The 24437-nt window shown below is 62.7% G+C and overlaps 2 protein-coding genes and 1 long non-coding RNA gene across 12 annotated transcripts in view; 1 reads left to right on the top strand and 2 right to left on the bottom strand.

Moving 5' to 3' along the window:
• TRPM2 (transient receptor potential cation channel subfamily M member 2) overlaps positions 1–2984 on the bottom strand; it is a 49827-nt gene extending 46843 nt beyond the window's left edge. For both annotated transcript variants that reach the window (XM_033856214.2, XM_033856218.2), the window contains exon 1: positions 2776–2984. The gene's annotated coding sequence lies outside the window, so the exon portion shown is untranslated. The remainder of the gene's footprint in view (positions 1–2775) is intronic.
• A 6020-nt stretch (positions 2985–9004) lies between these two features.
• On the top strand, positions 9005–19754 carry CFAP410 (cilia and flagella associated protein 410). 9 transcript variants are annotated; one of them, XM_033856213.2, is made up of 7 exons: positions 9005–9144; positions 10593–10611; positions 11983–12029; positions 14605–14834; positions 15803–15971; positions 16834–16927; positions 19287–19754. In XM_033856213.2, exons 1-7 carry the CDS (start codon positions 9068–9070, stop codon positions 19416–19418), a joined length of 768 nt encoding a protein of 255 aa, XP_033712104.1. In that variant the 5' UTR covers positions 9005–9067; the 3' UTR covers positions 19419–19754. The 9 variants fall into 9 exon arrangements, with proteins under 9 accessions (XP_033712104.1, XP_033712101.1, XP_033712103.1 ...); XM_033856210.2 differs by having other exon boundaries at positions 16737–16927; XM_033856212.2 differs by having other exon boundaries at positions 15614–15971; positions 16837–16927.
• LOC117312195 (uncharacterized) lies at positions 9139–21608 on the bottom strand. The gene is made up of 4 exons (XR_004526468.1): positions 20874–21608; positions 18385–20642; positions 9817–13430; positions 9139–9673 (listed from the first exon to the last, which is right to left on the bottom strand). It is a non-coding gene; the product is annotated as an uncharacterized lncRNA (long non-coding RNA).
• Between the last annotated feature and the right edge of the window lie 2829 nt (positions 21609–24437).

The raw sequence follows: 24437 nt of genomic DNA, 5'->3' as shown, positions 1-24437 counted from the left end.
TGTTGTAGGCATGCAGGACCCTATGGCGTCTTCCGGGGGCAGGCCCTTTCCCCACATCCTCTGCTGTACATTTCCTGCATTGTTTCACAACTGTGAAACCACCCAGCCCCCTCCCCCACCAAGTGGAAGACGCTAACTACTTGATGACTGTGAGCATGTAGCCCCCAGACCTACTGGAGCCTGAGCATTGATCATGTGAGCCCCTGTGACCCCGCCCATTACCTTATCATCAGCCAATCAGAGAGCTGTGCACGAGCTGATCACAGACCCTGTGACTCCCCCCATCACTTGGCCTTTAACAATGCTTTGCTGAAGGCCATTGGGGAGTTGTTTGGGGAGGCACAAGCCACCCATCTCCTTGCTCAGCCCTGCAATAAACCTTTCTCTGCTCCAGACTCTGACGTTTCGGTTTGTTTTGGCCTCACTGTGCGTCCGTCGGGCACACGAACTTGCACTGGGTAACACTGTCTGGTTTCCCAGGAGACTTTGGACTCAGACTTTGGAGTGGACGCCGGAATGAGTTAAGATTTGGGGGCTGTTGGGATGCAGTGAATGTATTTTGCATGTGGGAAGGACATGAATTTTGGGGGTCAGAATGCTATGGTCTGACTGTGTTCCCCTAAAATTCCTGCGTTGAAACCGGCCCCCGAAATGCGATGGCATTTGGAGGTGGGGCATCTGAGTGGTAGTTAGGTCAGGAGGGTGGAGCCCTCGTGGATGGGATCAGGGTACTTATAAAAGAAACCCCCAAGATCTCCCTGCAACCCAAAGGGGGCCCTCACCAACCCTGCGGGCACCTTGATCTTGCACTTCCAGCCTGCAGAGCTGTGAGGAATAAATGCCTGCTGTCCATAAACCACCGAACGTGGAATTTTGTTATAGTGGCCTGGATGGACTGAGACACGGCAGCCAGCAGTGCTGGCTCTGCAGCCCCTGCAGGGCTTCCTGGCACAGCACTCAGGGCGCAGGGGGCCTTATACCTGTGTGGCCCTTACAGGGCCATCTGCAGTCCTATATGGCAGCTCACCTGGCCTCACAACCAGCTTCTCAGGGAAGCAGATGAGCAGGAAATGTTCCAGGTGACCAAAGAGGAGAACGAGGCTCTGAAAAGCGTACAGCCGGGCCGCTAGTCTGTAAGGGGACCTGGACTAGAGGCGGCTCCTGCCTCCCCTCCAAGGCTCGGTCCTGGACTAGAGGCGGCTCCCGCCCCCCTCCAAGGCTCGGTCCTGGACTAGAGGCGGCTCCCGCCCCCCTCCAAGGCTCGGTCCTGGACTAGAGGCGGCTCCCGCCCCCCTCCAAGGCTCGGTCCTGTACAGGACAAGGAGCTAAAGGATGAGCCGTAAAGGACTTGGTCTTAAGAAACTCAAGTGCGTGTGCTCAGATTCACATTTCTCAGACAGCTGCCCATCTCAGCTCACCCGCAGGGGCTTGTGCGGATTTTCTCCAATTCCAGCTGCCAACAGGCCCCTGGGAAACGTGTCAAACGCCACTCCTCCCACCCACCACCCCATCAGACTTCACGGGACAGAGCCGGCCGTGTGTAACCGTCCCCGTGCCCAGCTGCAGGGGGGATGCTGGCCTGACCCTCTCCTCCCTCCTCCCCCGTCCCTCCCCCCAACCCAGCCCCGCCATGCCCAGCTTCCCGTCCACCAGCCTAGGCCCTGGGAGAGTCCGGAAACCCAGGGCTGACAGTGACCTTACAGAGCCCCCCGTCCAACCTTCTCTGGGGTTCTTCTCCCCAGAATCTTATCATCAGTTGCTTTCTTCACATATCACCTAAAAGCAAATCTGGCCACCCTGTGTTATAGCTAAAATTCTTCATAAGCAATTAGCACAGGCGTGTTGAGAAAACGCTAAAAGTAAATGACTTCCAAGAAGAGGGAGAGAGTATCTGACTGCATGGGCCTGAATATACGGCCACACAGCACGCACACCGCAAACGTCACCTAGCACAGGACACTGACAAGAAGGTGAAGCTGTTACCGTGGAGGGGACTGAGGGGGTGAATGTCCCACCCAAGACCGCGGGTCCAGACCACGGGGACCGAGACAGGGCTCCTGCTGGCACTCCACCCTCCCCAGCCCGGAAGACTCACCAGGAAACAGAACCGCAAGCGGGCCTGGGCACACTGGCTGCGGCCCTATGTGCACCCCCCTCTGCACTTCTCTAAACCCTGCAGCTGCTCCCAGCGGCTCGGCTCCAGCATCCTTTGAAATGCTGGCTGTGAAAGCACTTTCCAGGCTATAAATAGCCACACGCGGGGTGAGGGGCAAAGGAAGTACCAGCCGCAGAACTGGGCCGGGAGGTCTCGGGCGGGGGCGGGGGGCGCGGGTGTCGGAGCAAGAGCCTGAGATGGCCAAGTCCCTGTTCTCCCCCCGGACAGACCGCGCCCAGCCCTGTCGCAGCGCCTGCGTCCCGCACCGCAGCCCAGCGGACGCCCGCACCCGCGCTGCCTGGGTCCCTGCCTCCGTCCCCACACGCCCGCCGCAGCCCCGCACCAGCTCCCCAGCCCGGGCCCGCGCCCAGCCCTCTGCGCCCCGGCTCACTCAGACCCCAGAGCCTGCAGTCGTCCCCGAACCCCAGCCGCGCCCCAGCTCCCGCCGCCGCGCCTGCACCCAGGCGGGTGCCTGGGTCCCCGCACCCCGCGGCGCACGCACCCCAGCCTGTGCTCCGCTTGTGCCGGCCCGAACGGCGCCCCTGGACCCCTGCGCATCCTCCCCGCGACCGGCGCCTTCGCCGCACCCCGGTGTCCTCCACCCCGGCCGGCGCGCCTACCTGCTCGGGGAGGCCCGCGCCCCCGCGTCACTCGCGCGCCGCTGCGCAGGACTGCAGCCCTGGCCCCGCGGGGCCGCCCGCATCTCGGGTCCCCGCAGCGCGCTCTGCGTCACGGCTCCGGAGAGCGCAGCCCGCCCCGTCCCGCGCCCGAGGCCAGAGCCGAAGAGGAGAGAAGAGCCGCAGGAGCGGGGTCTCCCAGACGCCCGAGCTGGGAGGTCAGCCTCCCCAGACCCCCTCCCGAGAGGCTGGCGGCACGTGTAAACCCGGAGGCAGCGATTCTGGCCAAGTCCAAAGAGCACTGGGAGGCGGGGCGCGCAGGGCTGGGTGGGGATTGTGTCAGCCAGAGCTGGAGACCCAGGGGGCCCCGGCACCGCACCGGGTGAGCCACTTCCCCTGCCGGCCTATCCCTGCCGTCACCTGTCTTCGTGGGGGCCCCAAAGCCAGGAGACCGTTCCCGGGAAGGCAGGAACCGAGGGAGCCGGAAAGATGCAACCGCACAGTGTCCATCCTGCCACGTGCTGGCCCCTGGGCCCTCAGGTGCCTGATTTCCACCCTGGCTGCCCTGCCCCGCTCAGTCCTCCTGGCTGGAGGGCAGAGGGGACTGGATTCTGAAAGACTGATCCCAACTTTCCCTAAAGGTCCAAACTCCCGGGCCACAAGTCTCTTAGCCAACAGAGGCCCTCTGCCCTCTCCCTCCCAGCTGCCACCCCACAAGGCCCCACGGCCACTCCCGGGCCCTTGCTCAGGGTCCAGGGAAGTGAACAGGGTCCTGTGCCTCTCTGATCCCAGGGCCCAGGGTCTGCCTGCTGACCCTCATTTCCTCCCCTGGCCGTGCTGACCTAGTGTGCAGACTCCTGCCCGGAGCACCCTCCTCTGGAAGGCCCTTCACCCCCACCCGCCCCTGCCTCTCCACAAAGCAGCCAGCCGGCAGTGCCATGGGTCCACCAGCCAAAGGCTGGCCCCTGTCTCACTCTCCGGTCATCAGGAGGTTCCTAAGCAGCTTGGGGAACGTGTCGGAACCCAGCAGAGCCCCTTGTACGGCACTTGATCGTTTTTTCCAGACACTTTAAAGGCAGCTGGAGCCACTCCTCCAAGGTGGTTGGCACCACGGAGTTAAAGAACAGCAACAGTGGGTGTTACCCGACGGCTCTGGCCCGCAGGACTGCACGCTACAGGGGGCACAGCCTTCCAGACATCACTGCTGCATCCTCAGAGCCCGCAAGTAGCAAGCGCTCAGTGAGTGGCCGCCACGGGACGTATTCTGCTACGAGGACGGCCACAACCCCGGACAGGCATCTCAGACCCTAGTTAACAGGCAAAGGAAGAGGAGACCCACCCGCGTCTGCAGCTGCTCGTCAGCAGCTGTGCCCATACTCTCACCCAGGGCTCCTCCCTTGATGCCCTCTGGCCCAAGAGCCATCATGACTAAAAGCACACTGAGGGGAAGTTAATATTTCATGAGACAGAAGTAACTGCAGGATCATCCGATGGACAGGTGCAGACGGGCTGGCTCTCGTTTCCAGGTACCCCAGGGCCTCTGTGGGAACATTGCTTAAGGTGAAGTATCTCGTGAATCAGGCTTCTGACGAAGCGTATGTGCCCACATCGTTCCCTGTGGGGCTCTTTCCCTCCTAGAGACCAGCATGTCTCACCACATGTTTCACACTGCTGCAAGAGCAATTATGAAATGTCGTTTCCATAAAAATACGAAGCAGGAACCGCAAAGTGCAAGAGCAGCAAGTACTGATCTTGACCGAGGGTTGTTTCCAGTTCAGATAAAGGAAACGCGGCGCAGAAGACTTTGTTACCGCGCGGACGTCATGCCCGAGATATAAAGCCCCCTGGTCTGGCAGCGAGAGAAAAACCACAATCACTGAAAAGATAGTGATCTAAGCGATTAGCGTGGCGAGCCCTGCTCATGAATAATACACAGGAGCAAGGAGAGGCCAGGCTGCAGGCTCCTTGGAGAAGAGCAGAGGAAGGAGGGGAGGGGCTGGGGGCTGGGAGCCAACACGGCCAGAGCCTAGGGCAGCTGCCGCAGACTTTTTCCGTTCGGGGCCGGGTGGTTAATGGTTCAGGTTTTGCAGGCGATGGTCTCGGTTGGAACTACTCAACTCTGCCCTCGCAGCGAGAGAGCAGCCGATGGCAAAACATAAGCGGATGGGTCTGGCTGTGTGCCAATAAAACTTTATTTACAAGAACAGGCAGTGGCTGGATCTGGCCTGTTGGCTGGGGGTGCTGACCCTCGTCTAGAGAGCGGACCAAGAGGAGTGGGCTTCATGCTGGGGACAACCTCCATCACTTCATTTCTGAGGTCAAAGGATGAACTGCATTCCAGAAACGTCTAATCCAAAGGGACTGCCCATGGAAGTAAGTGGGCATGGTGGTGCTGCCCAGGAGGGTAGAGACCGTGGACACCCTCGTGGCTGTGTGCCCGCCCAGAAAGCTCTACCAGGTGGCCCATTCATTCTGCAGCGACAAGGATGAGAACGGAGACGGAAATGCCCCAGACGGTCAGGACACAGAATAAAATGAATAAACACAGGCCTCACTTCTCTTCCACAAGTCCATTCTGTGGTCTGCAGCCGAGTCTGTCCGTCCGGACCGCTCTCTGCAGCGGCCGGCATCACCGTCGGTGGATGAGGGCAGAGAGGCTTGATCGCTCGGCCGGTCCCCCCACCCCCCAGCTCCCGTCCGCTTGCCAAGCGCCACGCTAAGCTCCCACGTCCGTTGGCAGTCCTCAAACCCAGTGTGGAAGGAAACCTTCTCACCCCCAGTGGGTGGGGAGGGAGCGGTGACTCGGGGACCTGCCAGAGCTGGCATCCGAAGGCCCCTGCAGACCCTGCATGCACGTTGGTCAGCCAGCCTCACCATGGGCAGACGCTGTCTAGGGGCTGGGGCTCTGGGGAAAAGAGGAGCCCAGACCCGCAGTCCAGGGGAAGAATGACATAAACCACCCCAGGGCGTGGAAAACATTGAGAGTTCAGCGCGGCAGGAGCTGGAGGTCACAGGGTCAGTGTCAGGCAAGCTGGGACGGCCTTTCTCAGCAGGGTGCATTGAGGAAGTGATCCACTTTCTAAGGAAGTGTGATGGATCGAACCAGAACAATCCGATGAAAGCCATTTGGACCCAGGGAAGAGTAGGTGCAAAGGCCCCGAGGTGAACTTAAGTCGTGTGTTTGAGGACCACCAGGAAGGCCATAGTGGCCGTGGAGTGCGCCAGGGGAGTGGGGCACGAGATGAGGGGAGGGGCCAGGCGCCAGATCACGCAGGGCTTTCGTGCCCCTGATGTGGGTCCCCTGATCTGACGAGATGTTGTGGGACCCCGTGCTGGTGGATCAAACCACAGCGAGCCTTCAGACCACGGTGCTTTCTGCCTGAGGCCCTGCGGGTGGGAAAGCCGAGGCCAGCCCCAGAACGTGTCCATCCTGCCCGAGTGCGTCACCATCCCGTCTCTCCGAGGGATGGTACCGTGTGTGGCCTCCGTCTGGGCCACCATGGCCTTGCCCCGTCTGACTCACCAGCCAGCACCGGGCTGGCTGAGGACAGAGGCTGATGGCCATCATCTGGCCAAGGCATTGCCCTCTCTGGCCGTCCAGCACCTCATCCGTGGGCGGTGCCCGGTGGCCTCACTGCTGGGTATGAGGATCTCTGCACCGCGGCCCACCCCCAGTGTCTCCGCCAGACCTCCCGGTCCCCGATTCTCCCGTCTCTCTCCTTTCAGTCCCACCACCACCCAGAGGGTCAGGCCATTCCTGCCCACCTGTGAGTCCACGCGTGACCCAAAGTCAGTGCCCTTCCCACCCCAGAGTGGAGGAACAGGCGCTCCACGTGGTGGGCCTGCACTCCCGGGACCTCGTGCTCACCTACAGGTCTCGCTGCTGTGCTAAGGCTGCACGGCCGGTTCCTTGGGTTGTTCCTACAGCTGGTAACCGCGAGACGTGAGGGATGTTGCCCCTGGACCAGGATGAGGCTTGCTCACTGTGGCTGGAAAAGCAGTGGATCCAGAGCTCCCTGACCCCTCCTGGCACCTGCCGCATGGACCCACAGCGTGGGCAGTGAGCAACCACTGAGCCCCTCACGTCGCTCCCGTGGAGCTCGGGTCGGGCCGCTGACGCAAACGTGCCAGCGCCACGAGGAATAAACCGTCCTTTGTCTCCGACTCAGGAGCCGCCGTCTCCTGCCGGCACCCACGAAGGAGTAACAGGCTGACTTACCAGCCTGCAAGTGGGATCAAACCAAAGCCCAGGCTGACACCCTGCTCGAAACTCTGCCTGTTGCGGGCATCAGCCTTCACCAGTCTTTCAGGGCCACCCGAGGGTGACATCCTGCAGCTCCCTGCAGTTTCCAGCCCCACACTGAGCCGGCCATCCCTCACCAGCTGATCAGAGGAGCCCCTGTGGGGCCACAGGCACTGGGACAACGGTGGAGGTGGCCTGGGGGTCTGGGCCACCTGTGCTCCAGCTAGCTGTGCCCTCGGCCCCACGCCCCTCACACCCGGTTCCACTCACTCAAGATTGTTTCCGGGCCCATCCACCATACGGTAGGACCCAGGCATGGATGAGGGGGCTCAGGGCAAGAACTGACTGGTAGACCCCTCACAACACGGTGTGTCCCAGCAAAATACAGCACACAGGATGAAATACAGAAAACGCAGCAGTTGTTAAACTACTGTGGAGATGCTTTTCTGTTTTTGGAATTCTCTGTATTGTCTTTACAATAAAAATGGTGGGCTTGGATGGGATGGGAGATCCTATAGCAAAATTCCACTCCCCCCACTGAATTGCAACCTCTGGTCCTGCCAGGGGGCCCTCGTACATGCAGGTCCTTCACCACTCTCCAGGGCCCTGGGCTTCGGATGTGGCTGTGACACCCTGGGAAAGCAACCTCTGACCCCTGTGAAAGAAAAAATCATTCTGACACTTGTTAAAAGAGTAAGGAAGACTTTATTCAAGAATACTGCAATTAGAGGAGAGAGATTGCGCTCAACTCCAAGTTCAACAAGGAAAAGGGGGATTTACAGCCAAGGAGCGCTGAGGGGCCAGTGGATGGAAAGTTACTAAGAGACTTAAAGGGCAGGGGATCTTGCAAACTACAGGCCAAGAAGATTAGCTACCACTTGTGAGGGAGGGATGAGGCGCTTAATCAGATAATGAGGGCGATCAGAGATCAAGGGTGGGGGTCACCTAGCAGGATCTTTGCTGAGATTGGGCTGGGCAGGCCAAAGACTGGACCAGGGCCTAATGGGAAAGAGGTCCCAGAGGAGGCTGAGCTTGGTCTTGTCAATTCTAACGGGTCTGAGATCCCCGGTACCTGTCTTAATGTACTTTGCAGCCCAAGTAACCTTTGATTTCTAAAATGTGTAAGTACTGGCGAGGTCTCTGTTAGGGCTGGCCCGTAACTTTGGCACCTGCCGCCTTTCCTTAAATGCTGAGAGGGAGAGGATCAACGCAGCCCTGGGACTGTCCTGGAGTTCTCCTCTCAACACTTCAAATCTTTCTAATTCAGGGCAGTTACGAGACCATCACTTCTAATGCACGGGACTCAGGGCGGGGACTGGGGCCCGGGGTTGGGGTTCTGGGCGGGGGCTATGGCCAGGGGCTGTGGCCAGGGGATGGGGTTCGGGATTTGGGACTCGGGGCGGGGACTGGGGCCCGGGATTGGGGTTCGGGGCGGGGGCGGGGGCTGTGGCCAGGGGATGGGGTTCGGGATTTGGGACTCGGGGCGGGGACTGGGGCCCGGGGTTGGGGTTCGGGGCGGGGGCGGGGGCTGTGGCCAGGGGATGGGGTTCGGGATTTGGGACTCGGGGCGGGGACTGGGGCCCGGGGTTGGTGTCCATGGTTCGGGGATCGGGGAGGGGGCTGGGGGCCGGGGGTTGGGATTCGGGACCCGACCGGCGTCCCGCGTCTGGCCGCAGTCTCCAACCTTGTCGCCTCAGAATCGCGCCAGAGTCGCGCCAGAATCGCGTCAGAGCCGGGGGTGGGGGGGGGGCGGTAGAGGTGTCCCCCACAATGCGCATGCGCAGAACCGGGCGCGCGGCGCCAGGGACAGAGCGGAGCCGGCGAGGCGGAGCCAATGTGCGGCGGAACCAATGCGCGGAGCAGAGGCTCTGGCGGCCCCACTGCGCTCGCGCCGGCCCGCCCCCTCGCTGCCGGCCAATGGGCTCTCAGCACCCGCCCCTGACAACGCGGGCCCCGCCCCTTGGAGAAGCTCCGCGGCCTGGCGGACGGCCTCAGTGGCAGCTGGCGGTTTGAGAGCGGGGCCGGGTTGAGGCCTTCGGGCTGCCCGCCGTCATGAAGCTGACGCGGAAGATGGTCCTGTCCCGGGCCAAGGCCTCGGAGCTGCACAGCGTGCGGAAGCTCAACTGCTGGTGAGGCCCAGGGGCCGGGGGCCGTCCCCGCGTGTCCTGCCCGCTGCCCGGCAACCCCTCCCCGGGACCCCCTCCCTGGGACAGGGCTGGGAAGAGCCGTCTAGGAATGGAGACCCCTGCCCAGCACCTCGGCCCTGGAGCGGGGACCCCAGCCCGCCCCCTCTGCTCTGGGGCGGGACCGAGAAGGGCCTGCGGAGGATGCAGAGGGGTTCAGGATGGAGGGGGGGCACCTCTGGCCTCACCCTCCTGGCCCCTGTCCAGGCTGGTGTGCCCGGTCCCAGGGGCTCACAGCCTCTGGGAGGTGATGCCGTAAGCTCAGGGGGCCTTTGGGGAAAGGTCGTTTCAGAATTTTCACTCCTGAGCAGTGGTATTTCACACACAGCTCCAAAGCAGCCCTCCTTGCTGGAAACAGTTGGAATTACCTTGAAGACTGTTCTTGGACTTCTAGGTAGTTTTAGTGGGCAGACGTTTCCCTCTGTGGACAGGTCTCATTTCTGACATTGCCAGCAGTCCCTGGGAGCCAGGCCTGCTGATAAGGTGGGAGATCAAGGTGATTGACACCCTTGCTTGGGGAACGAAAGGAAACTGAGACTCTAAAGTGCTGCTTCAGTAAACATTTTTGTAATTGAGCTCCGGGGGGGTACGGAGAGGGGTTGTCCCCAGGGGACTTACTGTCCGGGAGGTGACAGGAAGAGATACAGGTGCAGGCTCAAAGGCAGGGCGGCCAGGCCTAGCTGAGCCGAGGAAGGACCCAGAAGTACTTCTGAAACTCCGGAAAGGTCCGCACACGTTCACAGGGGGTTCAGAGCACGGCTCCACGCGCCCTGTACACTGGACAGTTCAGGTGGCGCTCGGCCAGAAGCAGAGCGTCCTCCCACTGCTGTCGGGCAGACTGGCCGCAGTGAGCTCTGCCTGTTCATTAAAAGCCTTTCTCTTTGCGCTGCACATCTGGTATTTTGGCCACGGCACCCCTGTCATTGTTTTCAATAATACGTGCCTTTGTTCTGCATGGGGCGGTCATTCTTCCCCTAAGCAGGGAGGCACAACAGCCCTATTCCAGGCTTTCTGAAGTGTGTTTCATAAGTCTCATGTTTAGCCTTTGAACTTGGCCCTTACAAAGACTCCCTTGTTTATGCACATTAGTGAGGGAATTACCCCTCAGTGCAGCAGCCTTGAGAATGAGTACCTCTTGGTGTCCTTCAAATGGGGCAACCTCTGCCGTGCCTTAGTCTGCGAAGGAGCCCGCCAGTATCAAATAGTTTTGTCCAAAATCAACCAGGAAACGATTTTTGGCACCTTTGTCAGTTATCTGGGAAAGATTTCTTTTACTTTATCGTTAAAATCACAGATTCTTGAAATCTGTAGACGTTTGTCATTAATTTTCGTTTTTAATGTTTTAAATTCAACTTTAACAAAATAAAGGTGCGTATGTCTTTTTCTCTCCCCAGGGGCAGCCGCCTCACTGATGTAAGTATCATGCTGATCGTCTCCAGACAATTCCTGGTCCCCAGGAGGCTGGTTAAATTGACAGACGGCTCCCATTTGGTCCAGGCGACCGACCAGTACTGTGTTCCTTGAGCAGTTCTTGTAAGGCAGAACCACTCATGAAAAAAAAGTTCTACAGGACCCAAGTGCACTGTGGTGTTCCTGCACCCATTCTCCTGCAGGTGAAAGGCAGGCCTCACGGAGGAGCGGGCAGGTCCAGGGCACAGACCTGCTCCCACCTGGGGAAGAGCCCCAGGGGCTTGGGTGGTTGGCTTGAGGGAGCAGTGCACTCAGCCGGAGGTTCCTCGTATAGGTTCCTGGACTTCACGTCCCCGAGGAGCCCCTTCACTTCAGCTCCTCCCCTTGGTCAGATCCAGCTTCACCCCGACTCCCATGGCAGGAAGAGATGGGGCCTGGGTGGGGGCAGAGCACGGAGCTGGGCCGCTGGGCTGAGCTGTATGTCCATGAATAGATTTCTGCCCCCGCCCGCCCGTTTCTGGGATGAATGTCTCCAGCTCGCAGAGAGTGTGGGTGCTAGTCAGCGGGTTCTTACTGACTTCCGTTTTGTACCTTGAACTGTACCTTTTCTGAGAAACAAAGTTGGAGATGCTGTCAGGGCTGCCCAGAAGAGCCAGTTCCGCCTCATTCTGCGGCCGAAGTGCTGCCTATTCAGCAGCAAAAACAAACGAAGCCAAACACCACTGTCACAGAGAACAGACCCACCGCAGATGTGAAGCATTCTGACCAGACTGTGCGCTTGTTGACGGAGGGACCCCGTCTGGCCCGTGCGTGGGGTCTGGCAGGCACACAGATATTTGCAGCTTCACCGTTAATCAGCCTCACGGGTCAGGGAGCCTGCGTGGTCCATCCTGAGCCCCGCTGCTCTCTTCCACTCACTCAGTGTTAAGATGGTCTGAGATCCAGTTTCAAGCCTGTCTCCCTATTGGCACAGCTCTGTTGGCCAGAAGTGGCTTCTGTCCTTTCCCTGGATGTCAGGGGCAGCAAGAAGAAAGGTCCTCTGTCCATTCAGCTCCCCTTACTGGTGTCCTTTGAGGGCATCTAAAATCAGGAATGCTCCGTCTCGACGACTGGCAGCATTTGGTAGTAAAGATGCTGTTTAAAGTCGTGGAGAGGGTGCCCGTTTCTCCATCAGGTAGAGGGGACGTCTGGGCTGCAGAGGGGAGCGGGATGCAGAGCCCTGCATGCTCCTGGGGCGAGGGAGGTTCCTCTGCTTAGGCCCTTGGCGTGGGGTGGACTGCAGCTCCAACTTGGTTCTCTTGGCTGCTGGAGAAGGGTGACGCCACAGGGCCAGTGCCAGCGACTTTTGCAAAATCACATTCTTTTCCTTTCTAGATCTCCATATGCCGGGAAATGCCCAGCCTGGAAGTGATCACCCTCAGGTAGTAAATGCCGGCCCGCCCCACTCTTAAGTCACCGGGGCTGGAAGAGGAGGAGAATGTTCAGATCCCTCCTGCAGGCCCTTAGATAACCTGAAAATTCCCAACCAAGGTGTGGGAGGGCCGCTGCTGCAGGCCAGGCCCAGGCAGCAGAGGCCCTGGCCGCTCTGCAGCTCCGCGCCCCTTCCTGGAGGGCACCGGGCCTCCCCCTGAGCTCACCCTGCCCGTCCTGGGGTCAGTGGGTGCCGCCCTCCTAGTGGTGAGCAGCTGCCCCAGGGTGACCACGTCTGCCCCAGTGCGCCAGCCTCTCCTGCCCTCCTGGTTCCTTCACTGCCTGGAGCTCTGCCAGCTTCCCTGCATCACACGATCTGTCCTTGGTAATAGTTGACCTCTTCCAGAATCATTAGCGGTTTAACAAAGGAAACCTTGAAAGAACCAAATACTGTCCTTGGGGCTTCAGGCGCCTGGGGAGTTTGCAGGGTCAGGCGGAGGGAGGAACGCCCTCCAGCCCTGAGCTCTGTCCTGTCTGCTCTGGGCCCCGGAGGGAGCTGACCCTGCCAGATGCCGGGGTGGGTGCTTTCTGCAGGTCCCCACACCTAAAACCTCAGGGAGATTTAAGCCCTGTAAGGAAGGCAGACTCCCTGTTTGGCAGCTCAGAAGGTCGCAGGACTCGCCCTGCATGTGGGGTCGTAGGCCCTTGGTCCCGTGCAGATCCCGTCACTTACCTTCCTCGTCACACAGCCGGCCATCCTGTTTGGCCCTCCCCAGCCCTCTGCTCGGCCTCCTTTGCGCCTTCCGAGGTCACCTGGTGGGTGCCGTGCCGCCCACCTTGTGCTCACGCACCCCCAGTCCCGACCCGACAGGCTCAGGCCGGCACCTTCTTGCGGGACGAAGGAATGAATGAAGGAGTGGGCCCAGGACCGGTCTCCCGCCCGGGGCCCAGCTCGGGCCTGTGTGCCTTGGCTTCCCTGGCTGCAAGGCCCGTGGGACGGGGGTGAAGGCAGCAGCGGCCCCGGGGTGGGGTGGGGTGGAGGCAGGAGGAGCACGTGCAGTGGGGCACGTGGGGCGCCAGCCGTCCACTGTCACTCACCTGGTACGATTATCAGTGGAGCTGGGATTTGAGCCCATGCCCCAGAAGGCCCTACCTGACAAACAAGTGTTTACTTTCATTACCCAAAAGTAGCAGGAAACTTGCAGCGGGCTGCGGACTTAACCTCGTCGCTGCCGAGCGCCGTCTGAGGAATCTGGGGCAAGTTGCCGGGCCTCCCTCGTCGTGCAGCAGGGGTTCTCACCGCTGCGGCCGGGGGAGGACAGTGCCCAGGGCTGTCGCCGGGCTGTCTGGCCGCTTGAACTGGCGGGACCCCCGCCGTGTGGGGGCTGCTGCTTGGATGCGGGTCGGCCGTCCTGTGAGATGAGTGCGTTTGGCTTTGGTCTCGGTGCCCACGGGCAGGAAGGCTTAGTCCATTCTGGCTGCTCTAGTGGGATTTTACAGACGTTGATTCCTCGCAGCTCTGAGGCCACAAGCCCGAGGTCAGGGTCTTAGTGAGGGGCTGCCTCTTGGCTCACACCTGGCAGAAGGGCGGAGAGCTCTGTGGGGTCCCTTTTATAAGGGCACTGACCCCGCTCACGGGGGCCCCACCTCCTAACACCACTGCACTGGGGGTCAGGATCCCAGCATCTGAATCTGGGGGACACGTTCGGTCTGTAGCAGCGGCAGCCTTGGTGGGCGAGGAGGGGCTCCAGGCCTCTGCAGGTTGAAGTTCTCGCTTCACCCCGTGGCCTGTGCAGCTTCCCTGATGTGAGGATCCCAAAGCCTGGGTTTGCTCGTGGTGAGACGGCGTCAGCCTCATCCCGGCTGCCAGGCGAGGTGGTGCCGAGCACACCAGCAACCACGTTGACAAGTGAGCGTCGGGTGGGGCAGCAGCGGCCCTAAGGCAGGAGTTGGGACAGCCTGCCCGGCACAAATGCGGCGTCCAGCACAGGGTGGTCTAGACCGGTCTGGCACGTCGGGCAGGGTCCCCTGCGGCCTGGGGCTCAGGGCGTGAGGTTGCCGGCTGCCCCCCTCGGGCTCAGCCGGCTGGTCCGACTGGGTGTGCAGGGGGTGATCCCGTCCCGTCAGCTCAAGCCTGTAGGTCTCTGCCGGGCGCCTGGCTGCTGTCCTGTCTCTGGGTCACTCATCATTTAAACCCGTGGCTGTTTCTTTGGTGAACCTGGGTTTGGAAGTTCAGTGCTCGGTTCTCGGTCACATGGGTTTTCCTGGCCACTGCCAGCTCTGGGCTTGGTGTGTCCCGGGGAGGCCGCAGTCTCCTGTCCTGTAAGGGGGCTGAGACCTCCTACCCCCAAGGTTGGCTCCTCGCGGCCTCAACAGAGCCGGGGCTGCCGCTCCCACCTTCAGCTGGAGGAGCTTCCCCCGCCCCCAGGGCTTTCTCCTGGGCCCGGGCCCTCCCTTGCACTTGACTGGCCACAGCCGGGTCTGACCTACTTCTAAGGCGAGGGCAGGTGGGCACTGGACCAGCAGTGCTCTCGTCTCCGTGGGGCGGGGGTGCCCCGGCGGGCACTGACGGCCATCTCCCTGCAGCGTCAACAGCATCTCCACCCTGGAGCCCGTGAGCCGCTGCCGGCAGCTGAGCGAGCTCTACCTGCGCAAGAACTGCATCTCCAGCCTGGCGGAGCTCTTCTACCTGAAGGGCCTCCCGTGCCTGCGCGTGCTGTGGCTGGCGGAGAACCCCTGCTGCGGCGCCTGCCCTCACCTCTACCGCATGACCGTCCTGCGCAACCTACCTCACCTGCAGAAGCTGGACAACCAGGGTAGGTGCCCGCGGGCCGCGTCGCACGCGGGCAGGCTCCACCCCTCCCCTCTCGCGGGTGCCGGGAGGCCGGCCTCCTCGGGATGCCCCAGGTTGTGCCGTCTGCCGCCCGGTGCGGCCCCTCGCGGAGTGCAGGATCTCAGCTGAACCCGCACCGTTGTTTCTCGGTCCCGCCGTCGAAGCGCTGAGCTGCTGCTTCTCCTTTTTATCCTGCTAAGTACCCTCTGCTCCAAATGCTCACCCACCTGCCCCGGGAGCGCGTGACGGTCTGGGTGGCCGGGCAGCATCACTGCCGGTCGACAGGGTCCCAAGGTGGTGATGCCAGCAGGTGAGGGTGCTCCATCGGTCCTTGACCCCTCCCACCCCGGGTTGCCTTGCTGTTGGAGGGGTGGGGTGGGGGTTTGGGGGGCGCCTTCCTGCCGTTTCAACCCGCATCTCCTCCATCACGCACGAGGCGACGTGTGTGGGCCTTTCCTGCTCCCGCCTCTGGGGTTCCAGCTCGTGTCCAGGGCCAGGCCTTTTTCCTGTGAATCCCCTGGCGTTCTCTGTGCTGGTTCCTGACCCTTATGTGCACGATTATTTTCTCCTAGGTGAATGACTTTAATATAAATAAGCTTCAGATAAACTGTCACGTGTGAGTGAAATAGAAGAAATATAGTGTGGTCTATTCCTTTTAAAAACCTGTCTTAGTTTAGAGTTTTTTATAAGTATCTGTCTGCTTTTGGCAAATGCTGAAATTCAGATTCACAAGCAGTCATTGGCCATCTGTCGTTTCTCCAGCACCTCCAGGGCGGGATGCAATGGTGGGGGGCCCAGCCCTGCTCCCGGGTGCTGGCCGTCGGGGTGGACAGTCAGCCGCCTCATCCCCGAAGCAGACCGTGCTGAGCGCCGAGGGGACGGCGGGGCCACGGCTCGCGGGGCTCGCTTGCGGTGAGGCCACTGATGCTTTCGCCCCCTCCCCCTCCCAAGCTGTGACGGAGGAGGAGGTGTCCCGAGCGCTGGTGGAGGGAGAGGAGGTCACGGCCCCCAGCAGACAGCACTCAGGGAATGGCCCGCCCGAGCTGTCCTACACCCTGAGCGCCGAGGACGCCGCCGCCGAGATGCCACGGGACCCGCTGAGCCTCGGCGAGGAGAGCAGGTGTGGCCCGCGGGCCTGCCCGGTCCTCCCGCGCGCGGCTGCGCCTCTGGGGCTGGATGGGGTTGCGGGTGTTTGTTTCTGGGCTGGCTCTCAGGGGCCCCCAGCCTGGGGTCAGCCACGTGGCCAGGAGAAGGCCCAGGGCCGGGAGCTCGTGCGAGTGTGGGACCAGCCCTCCGTAGGGAGTGGTGGACTCAGGGCGGTGGGCTGGTGGGCGTGCAGGGCCCCCTGGGCAGGAGGGAAGCCTCGTGGCCATGGCCGTGGCCGGCCGAGCCTCTGTGTGGCCTCAGGAGCCCCGGGGACGGTGGGGCGTGTGGGCTGAGGGAGGGCCCTCCCTCCCTCCCTCCCTCCCTCCCTCCCTCCCTCCCTCCCTCCCTCCCTGACCCACAGGGCACCTCAATTGAATGATTGTCACAGACGTTTGCGGGCAGAAACTGGACTTGGGGAACGTGGTGGAGACCACTGTTCACAGCGGGGCCCAGGCCGGGCGTCCGCTTACAGATGCGGCCCACGCGCCTTGCTGTCCCGCGGCGGGAGGGGGAGGGCACGTGGCCGGGGCTCGTGCAGCATTTGTGCTAGTGCCCCACCCCCGGCTCCGGGGGGAGCGCCAGGAGCAGGGAGGTGACCCCAGGGGTCAGAGAAGTAGAGCTGCCCCGGCCGCCCCATCCACTGCTCCTGTCCCCCCAGAAGCAGAGTCCTGCAGTGGGGCTTTCCCTGCGGACGGGGTGGGGTTCACTTTTAGGAGCCTCTTCCTCGCTGTTCCCCGAGGCGCCGGACCCACAGATGTTATGTGAACAGTGCGGGCGGGGCTCCGCGCCCCTCGGGCCTCACGCCCTGCTGTCCTCCCCCCGCCCGCCCCCGCCAGCAGCACCCAGGGGCAGCTCGGCCTGAAGCGCCCTTCCCGGGACCAGTTTCCTTCCTTCTCGCAGAGGGCGGCCACAAGCAGTCGCAAGAACAGGGTGAGTGTGACGGAGGCTGCTCTGGCCGGAAGAGGCCCCGGAATGTGGAGATTGGGGGCTGGGGGGCGGGGGGCGGGGGCTGGAGACACCACAGGGACGCGCGAAGCCAGGCCCTGGAGGGCGGGAAGCCGACCATCCGGGTCCAGTGTCTGTGTCTCCATCTAAGCTGGTTGGGCGGGGCAGACGGGGGAGGGGCGCCTGAGCGCGCAGCGGGGGCCCCCCCGCACCTGGGGCTGTGCCAAGGGTGGTCTGGGGGCGGGAAGGTTGCTGCCTGGGGAGAGGCCTCGCGCCTGCGGTTAGAAGCAGGGCCCCTCCTGGCCAGGGCGGCGGTGGTGTCCCTGTGCAGTGACCAGGTGGCGGGCCCCCCGGCCCCACAGGCACCCCTGTAAGTGCAGTGACCAGGCGGCAGCCCCCCGGCCCCACAGGCACCCCTGTAAGTGCAGTGACCAGGCGGCAGCCCCCCGGCCCCACAGGCACCCCTGTAAGTGCAGTGACCAGGTGGCAGCCCCACGGCCCCACAGGCATCCCCGTAAGTGCAGTGACAAGGCAGCAGGCCCCACAGGCACCCCTGTAAGTGCAGTGACCAGGCGGCAGCCCCCCGGCCCCACAGGCATCCCTGTAAGTGCAGTGACCAGGCGGCAGGTCCCCCGGCCCCACAGGCACCCCTGATGGACCACGGCTTGTTGGCTGAGCGATAAGTAGGCCGTGTAGGCAGCTGAGTGACATCAGCGAGGACCCGGGTCCCTCCAAGTTCTCTCGTTCACTCCGGCCTGTGCTTGGGCTCGTCCCGCGCTCACAGTGATGCCCTGCTCCAGGCTCGCGGCCGGCAGAAGGGTGGGGCCATTTCTTGCCGTGTGTCCTCTTACCAGTGCAACATCTTCCCCACGTGCCCCCTGCCCCCCAGCAGGCTCGATATCGGTTCCCTGAGCCGGTCGTTGGCAGGGGAATGGGTCACCAGTCAGCTCAGCCCAGAGGGGACCTCGCCACCGGCTTACGTGGGAAGGGGAGCTGTCTGAACCAGGGTCTGTGGGGAGGCCCGTGACCCCCCAGCACCTGCTCCAGCCCCTGGCTCGGCCTGACCAGAGCTGTCAGGCGCTGTGACCTCCCTGTGGCATCATGAAGAGGAGCACCACAGTCCGAGCGGGGCTGCCCGAAGCCACGGGCTGGGCCTCTCTCATTCATGCGGTGGCCACTTGAAATGCGTGCAGAGCTCACGGGAGGTACAGAAGTGGGTGGACTGAGGCCCCGCCCTTGGAAGTACCAGCCCCCAGGGCTGTGGACAGATGTGGCCGCAGGCTGAAGGCTGACCTAGGCAGCAGTCGCCCCCGCCCTGCCCCACCCCGGCAGGTCACTGTCCCCTCGTGGCAACACTCTCCTCAATGAGGTGGCCGCGTGGGGCAGCTCAGGGTCCCTGCACACACTTCCTACATGTTTTGGGAGGAGCCCGAGGCACGTACCGTCCCCAGTGGCAGGTCTGCCCAGCAGGTGGGCTAAGGCCTGAAGCTCCCCGCACCCTCACTCCCGCTCCAGGGCCTCTGCAGCGCAGGGTGGGCCAGAGATCGAAGACACTGTCAGCTCCGCACCTGCCATGAATGCAAACGAAAGACCATCAAACCTGCTCAAACGGGACACCTGCTCTGAAAGCAGAGAGCAGAGGCGCCTGGCTCTGCCACCGAGGGTCCCGGCCAGGCTGGGTGTCCCTGTGGGCATGAAGCCCCCCACAAGCCTCTGAGTGCGAGGTGCCGGTGGCCAGGAAGACCTGGGGACACGGGGGAGGGCTGGTGAGATTTGAGGGCAGCAGGAGTCTTGGGGCGTTGCAGAGCCAGGGATCGGCACCCCAGGCGTGAGCCCCTGAGCCACGTCCTCACGGGTCCACATGGGCCACACGCTCTGGCGTGCGGCTGTGCCTCAGCTCATCCCACAAGACGGATCGGCTCAAGTAGCCGCCTGTGCAAAATCCTTGCAGAATTTTCCTAGTAGAAATGGCAGTGTTTCCCTGCTCAAATGCAGATGGAAACCAGGTGTAGTCATGTGGACACGGGTGCATCACACACTAAGCACGTGTGCGTTTGAGTGCGTGTTGCCGAGAGCCTGCGGCAGGCCTCTGCTGCATTGCCGCCCAGCCTCTCTGGGCCTCAGGGCTGTGCACAGGAGGTAAGTCAGTTCGTAGGAAGTCCCCGCCGGCGGTGAGTGCCACACCCGTGCCACGACTGTGGCTTCCGTCTGCCGGAGTCTCCACCTGTTGCCTGCAGGGCCGCCCTCCTGCAGGCTATGCTCCCGCGATGTGCGCATGTGTCGCGGTGTGGGCGGCCCAGCCTCGCAGGCCTGATGCTCACCCAGTGACTCTCTGTGCCCCCAGAACAACGTCCTGACCGCCGTCCTCCTGCTGCTGCGGGAACTAGACAGCGAGGGGCTGGAGGCCGTCCACCAGCGCGTGGTCAGCCGGCTCCAGGCCCTGCAGAAGCAGGAGCTGCAGGAGGCCATGGAGTGACTGTCAGCGGGGACCCCGAGCTGAAGTCCGGCGTCTTCCCGAACACCTGGGAGGGTGGGGGTCACAGCTGCGGCCTCTGCTCGACCCCAGGCTGAGCCTCGGCGCACAGGGCTGCGTCCTTAGGAAGCCTCGCCCACCCAGGAAAGCCGAGCTTGCGCTGTGGATGGGCACCACCCAGGGCAGGAGGGGCTGGCTGGGCAGACCTGCCCCTGTGCCCTCTGCTGTGAGGGGCCGTAGCCAGATGCCCTCTTGTATGGCAGGGCCACCTCGACTTGCCTCTTCCTGAAGGTGGGCTTTGCAGCCGTCCTCCCTAATAAATATTTTTCCAAAGTCTGACCTGGAAGCAGATGTGTCCTGAATGACAGGCACGGCCTTGACATTCTTGTTAAAGGTAAGGGCAGTCGCTCGCGCATGTTTTCTCAGCCAGTTGTCTGACGCTGTCATGGGATGGATTTCTGTTGACCATAGAAGACTTCCAGAACGGTGGCAACCTTAGGGGTGGGCTGCCTGCCGCCTCCAGGGACGTTTTGTCTGCAGGGCACCGTGTCCCTTCTTGAGAGCCCCGCACGACACACAGGGTCTGTGCTGCCCGAGTGAGACGACCTGGACGACAGGCCTGCCGCTTCTGTCCGGGGACCTGAAGCAGCCGCGTGGGAACGGACAGCCTTCTGGGAACGGCGTCTTATGTTCTCTTCCTTTGGGAAGAGTTGCAGGCCTTGCTGCGGTGACCAGGATGCGGGCGGTGACTCCGCAGCCCTGGGGTCCTTCCTGGTGCCCCCAGTGCAAGGCGAGGAGGGTGCTCTCCGAGCTGTTAGGGGAGGTGCCTTCTTGCTGGGCTTGAACTGACAGGGACTGGTGTCCTGTTGGGACAGGAACGTCCATGTCCCTGTGGGAGCCGAGGGTGTGTCAGGTTGCATGAGCGCCGCACAGACCCAAGGGGGACTGATCACAGCGTGTGCAAGACACCAGCCCGAAAGACCACCGGCTCCGGGAAGGTGAAGCCGCACTCGTGGTGCAACTGTCTCACGCTGGCCTCATGGGGGGCCGCGGGGAAGGTGGTGGTTCACCTTGGGGCCCCCCTGTACTTCTCAGGGCAGGGGGTGAGGTCTGGCCGCGGGAAGCGAGGACTCGCCACGCGGGGCCGTCTAGGACGGGTGGCCGTGGCCTGCGCATGTGCCTTCTCTCGTGTTACGGGACGCTGGATGTCTTCGATAAAGCCCCGTCCTGGTTAGAACAAGCTGTGTGTGCTTAGGTTGCATTAACACCCTCCCTCTCCTCACCCGCAAGGCACGGCTCACACCCACTTCCCCTGCCCCACGATCTGGTTCGCCTAAGTCAGGGACCCTCGACTCAGACCCCGGTCGGGGTGAGCTGCCCGCCTCAGCCCCTTGACTCTTCAGCTCCCCCTGCATCCCACCTTCGCCACCCCCTAGTCAGAGCCTCCTGTCAGCTCACCGGCTCCCACTCCCGGCCACCTGCTCCCCCGGTGCCCGTCTGAAGCCCTCAGTCTGGACCGAGGACGAAGCGCATCCTCCCCTGGCCTGGATCCCAGGCCGCCCGTCTTTATGGGCACGTCATAGTCCCAGCTCTGAACTTCGCCCCAGGTAACCCTGAAGGTGGGGTTTCGGAGCAAAGCAGGTGCTGGCATTACGGCCTGTGTGTTTGTCCTGTTGGCCCCCGTTTAAGGAGGAAAGGGCTGAGACCCAAGAGGACACATCGCTCGTCTGAAACGCTGGTCAGTGCAGCCAGAGGTGGGCCAGACGCACTGTGTGCTCCCCACGGAGCTGCTGCCCAGGAACGAGGGCGGTCACTCTGCATCTCGGACCCCACCACTGGGTCGCCTGCGCCAGCAGCCCCTGTGCTGCACGCAGCGTCCAACACTCGTGGCAGGACAGGCCGAGATCTGGGTCCTGACCTGACGTGGGGCGCTGGGCCAGGCTGCAGCGCAGCCAGAGCCTCCCACGTGGAGGCGACACCCCGTCTCCCGGCCGCCGGGTGGGTGGGGACCCTGAGCGCCCCCCAGTTTGCTGAGCTGCAGACCCTCCTCCCTCAGCCCGCTCCCCCCACCCCGCAGTGGGTCAGGAGGTGAGCCCTGAGTTCTGGGGAGGACACAGTGGGGGCGCCCTCTGACCGTGCTGACTGGGGGCAAGTTTCAGGAGGAGCGGGAGTGGACAGGAGCCTTGCAGGGGCCACTTACCCGCCCTGTCCTCGAGTCCAGGGCTGCCCTGTTTGCAGGAGGACACTGGGGCTTCCCTCTGTTGGTCATATCCTCCGGGAAGGTTCGTGGGGCCTCTGGGATGCTCACGGGGCCCCCGTCAAACCAGTTGGGAAATTAGACAAGAAACAAGGGGTCCTGGCTGCCAGCATCCCGAGGACAGTGGTTCTCCAGGGCGCTGTGAATGGACACGGGCTCCGTTGTCTTCCCGGGGAGCCTGCGGTCCTGAGACGCCCCGCCAGGGTGTGGAAGCACCTGGGGACGCCGAGCGGGATGCCACCGTGGCGAGCATCGGATCTTCTCGGGCCGAGGAAGAGCGCTGGCCCGGCTAGGAGTGGATGCGAACGGTGGCCAGGCTGAGTGAGGCCAGCAGCGCCGCCAGGACGAGCTGTGCCTGCCCTGCGCTCCTGCGGCCGCTCAGCCAGCCAGGACGGCGTGGGCACGCGGGAGCCCGAGCTTGGTCTGTGTCCTGCTGTCGCCGACCTGAGTGTCTTCATCCCTGTTCAACACGGGGCCTGGTCCCTGGGAAGTCGGCGTCTTTCTCCTCTTGCAGGGCTGTCACTTTTTGCTATTTCTACGTAAAGGGCACAGCTGCCCGTCACAGCCTCACATGAGGGAGGTGGGTGGCCACAGCTCGTCTGAGGGGCCTGACACGTGCCCTGCCCCCTCTGCAGGGACTGGTGGGCAGGGCAGGGCTGGAAGAGACAAACCTATGAACCTTAGCCAGGTCAGGGGTGTAGCACCTGCGTAAACCCTTCCTCAGGATGACGACAAGTAGGCAAGCCAGTACGGTGTCACTGTACCGTCCCCACGTGCCCAATGGGCGGGACTGCTGACAGGTGAGCACCTCAACAGGTGAGCACTCTGACAGGTGAGCAGCCCTGACAGGTGAGCGGCCCGACTCAACCATCAGACTGAGACAAACACACTGCACGTGGCCTTGATGTCCCCTGGCCGGACTGTCCAGGGTCTGGGACAGTGTGCGAGGGCCTCTCCCACCCCCCTGCATTTAGGCCCTCAGGGGAGGCCCCTCCCACAGTCCTGTCGTGAGTGCACCTGCGCAGGAGCCTCTGGGGTGGCCTTCGACGCTCCCCAGCACCTGCCGAGCCCTGCCACCGGCAGAATTACGGAGAAGGGCTCTAGCTGAACCTGCTGCACAAGCGTCTACTTTGGCGGACGCTCTCAAAGTTCCATCACCTCCGCAAGGCTGACTCGTGGGCTGTGTTCCCCGGAAGCTCGCAGGAATTGCAGTGTTTGCCAGGGCCTAAAATTATAGTCTCCGCCTAGCGAGACAGAATGCAAGAACGCTGAGACAAAAAAACGATGCGTTTGTGGTCACCTGCGTCCCAGAGCCTGCCTGGCATCCTCCCCGGTGGGCACCAGGCTCAGGGAGGGGGCCATGGCCTCGGGGGAGCTGCCCTCCAGGACCGTCCTGGGCCTCGGGGGTGCTGCTAGGGTTGAGAGGGGCTCAGGGTTCAAGCCCTCCCCAGCCTGCTCAGTCGGGTGGCCCTAGACCAGTGGGGCTGAGGGGGGGTTGCAGGAATCGTGGGGATCCGGCTGCTTCCCAAGGCAGGGGGGTCATCACCCCTGCTCTCCAGACCACACCCCAGTGCGCAGCGGACCCCACCCGGCCCCTCCCAGAGCCCTGTCCTGGTCTCAGGGAGCTCGAGAGTGATGCCCGGTCCCCGGCTCACCCCGTTCCTGGGCCTGCAGCACCTTCCTTCCCCAGCCATGTCCCCTGAAACGCGCCCTTGGCCTCACACCCCACCCCCATCCCGTTCTGAGAAACTGTTGCACACATGCTTTCCTGCAGTTGAGGCCCAGTCTTGTTGTCTGTGGCGGGAGGCAGGATTCTGAGGTGGCCCCAGGTCCCAGCCCCCTGGCATGTACACCCTACCAGATCCTCACCCCCAAATCGGGGGCCAGTCGTGAACGTGATGGATATATGGCCGTATATGGCCAAGGTGAAGGGGCTGCACAGCTGCAGTTAAGGCCCCTAATCAGGTGACTCTGAGTTAACAGAAGGCAGTGTCCTGGTGGGCCTGCCCTAATCCGGTGACCTCGGCGCCCCACCTCACCCCTCTCCAGGCATCCCCGGATCAGGGATAAGGAGGCCGTGGGCCTTCCCTCCCTGAGCTCAGAGACTAGGGGCAGCGGACACCCTCCTGCTGCCGCTGGGATTCTACCAACAGGCAGCTCAGAAGGGCCGAGGTCCAGCTGAGACCAAACCCGGCCGAACGGGGAGCCCCCTCTTGCTTGGGGAGCCCAGGCGCTGGCTGAGAGGAGGAAGGGGGGCGACAGGGAGGGGGAAGCAGGGCAGGGACTGGGCCCGGACACCTTGGCCCTTCTGCAGCTGCTGCAGCCTCTGCCTGGGCCTCCCAGCTGCTGGACAGGCGGCCGGTGGCGCCGCAGACGTCCTTCCAGCCTGGCAGGCAGCCTCCTGTGTGCCCCGCGTGGGACGCCCTGGGGAGGGCTGAGTGTCCGGAAGGCAGGCGGCAGCCCTGGAGGGCGCGTCGGAGGCCAGCACGGGGCCAGGTCCTTCACGGCTGCTGAGGCATCCGCAAACAATGCACATTTCAGCCAAACCAACCCGGAAACCCTGGAAAAGTAGCCTTCCAGCGCTCCTCCCGCCTTCCCCAGGCTGGGCATTGGGCACCCTGGGAGGGCCTGGCCCCAGCACCACAGGGCTCAAGCGGAGCCAGGCGAGGGCGAGGCTGGCACTGGGCAGTGCCTGGGTCAGCGTGGCATCCTGGCTGGGGCTGGCGTGTGGTGAGGACAGAGGGGACACGGCTGCCACCAGCCAG

Source organism: Tursiops truncatus, chromosome 4, assembly GCF_011762595.2.
Source record: "Tursiops truncatus isolate mTurTru1 chromosome 4, mTurTru1.mat.Y, whole genome shotgun sequence".
Taxonomy (NCBI): domain Eukaryota; kingdom Metazoa; phylum Chordata; class Mammalia; order Artiodactyla; family Delphinidae; genus Tursiops; species Tursiops truncatus.
The sequence above is the reverse complement of the archived record's forward strand: the minus strand, read 5'-3'. Positions and strand labels throughout refer to the sequence as shown.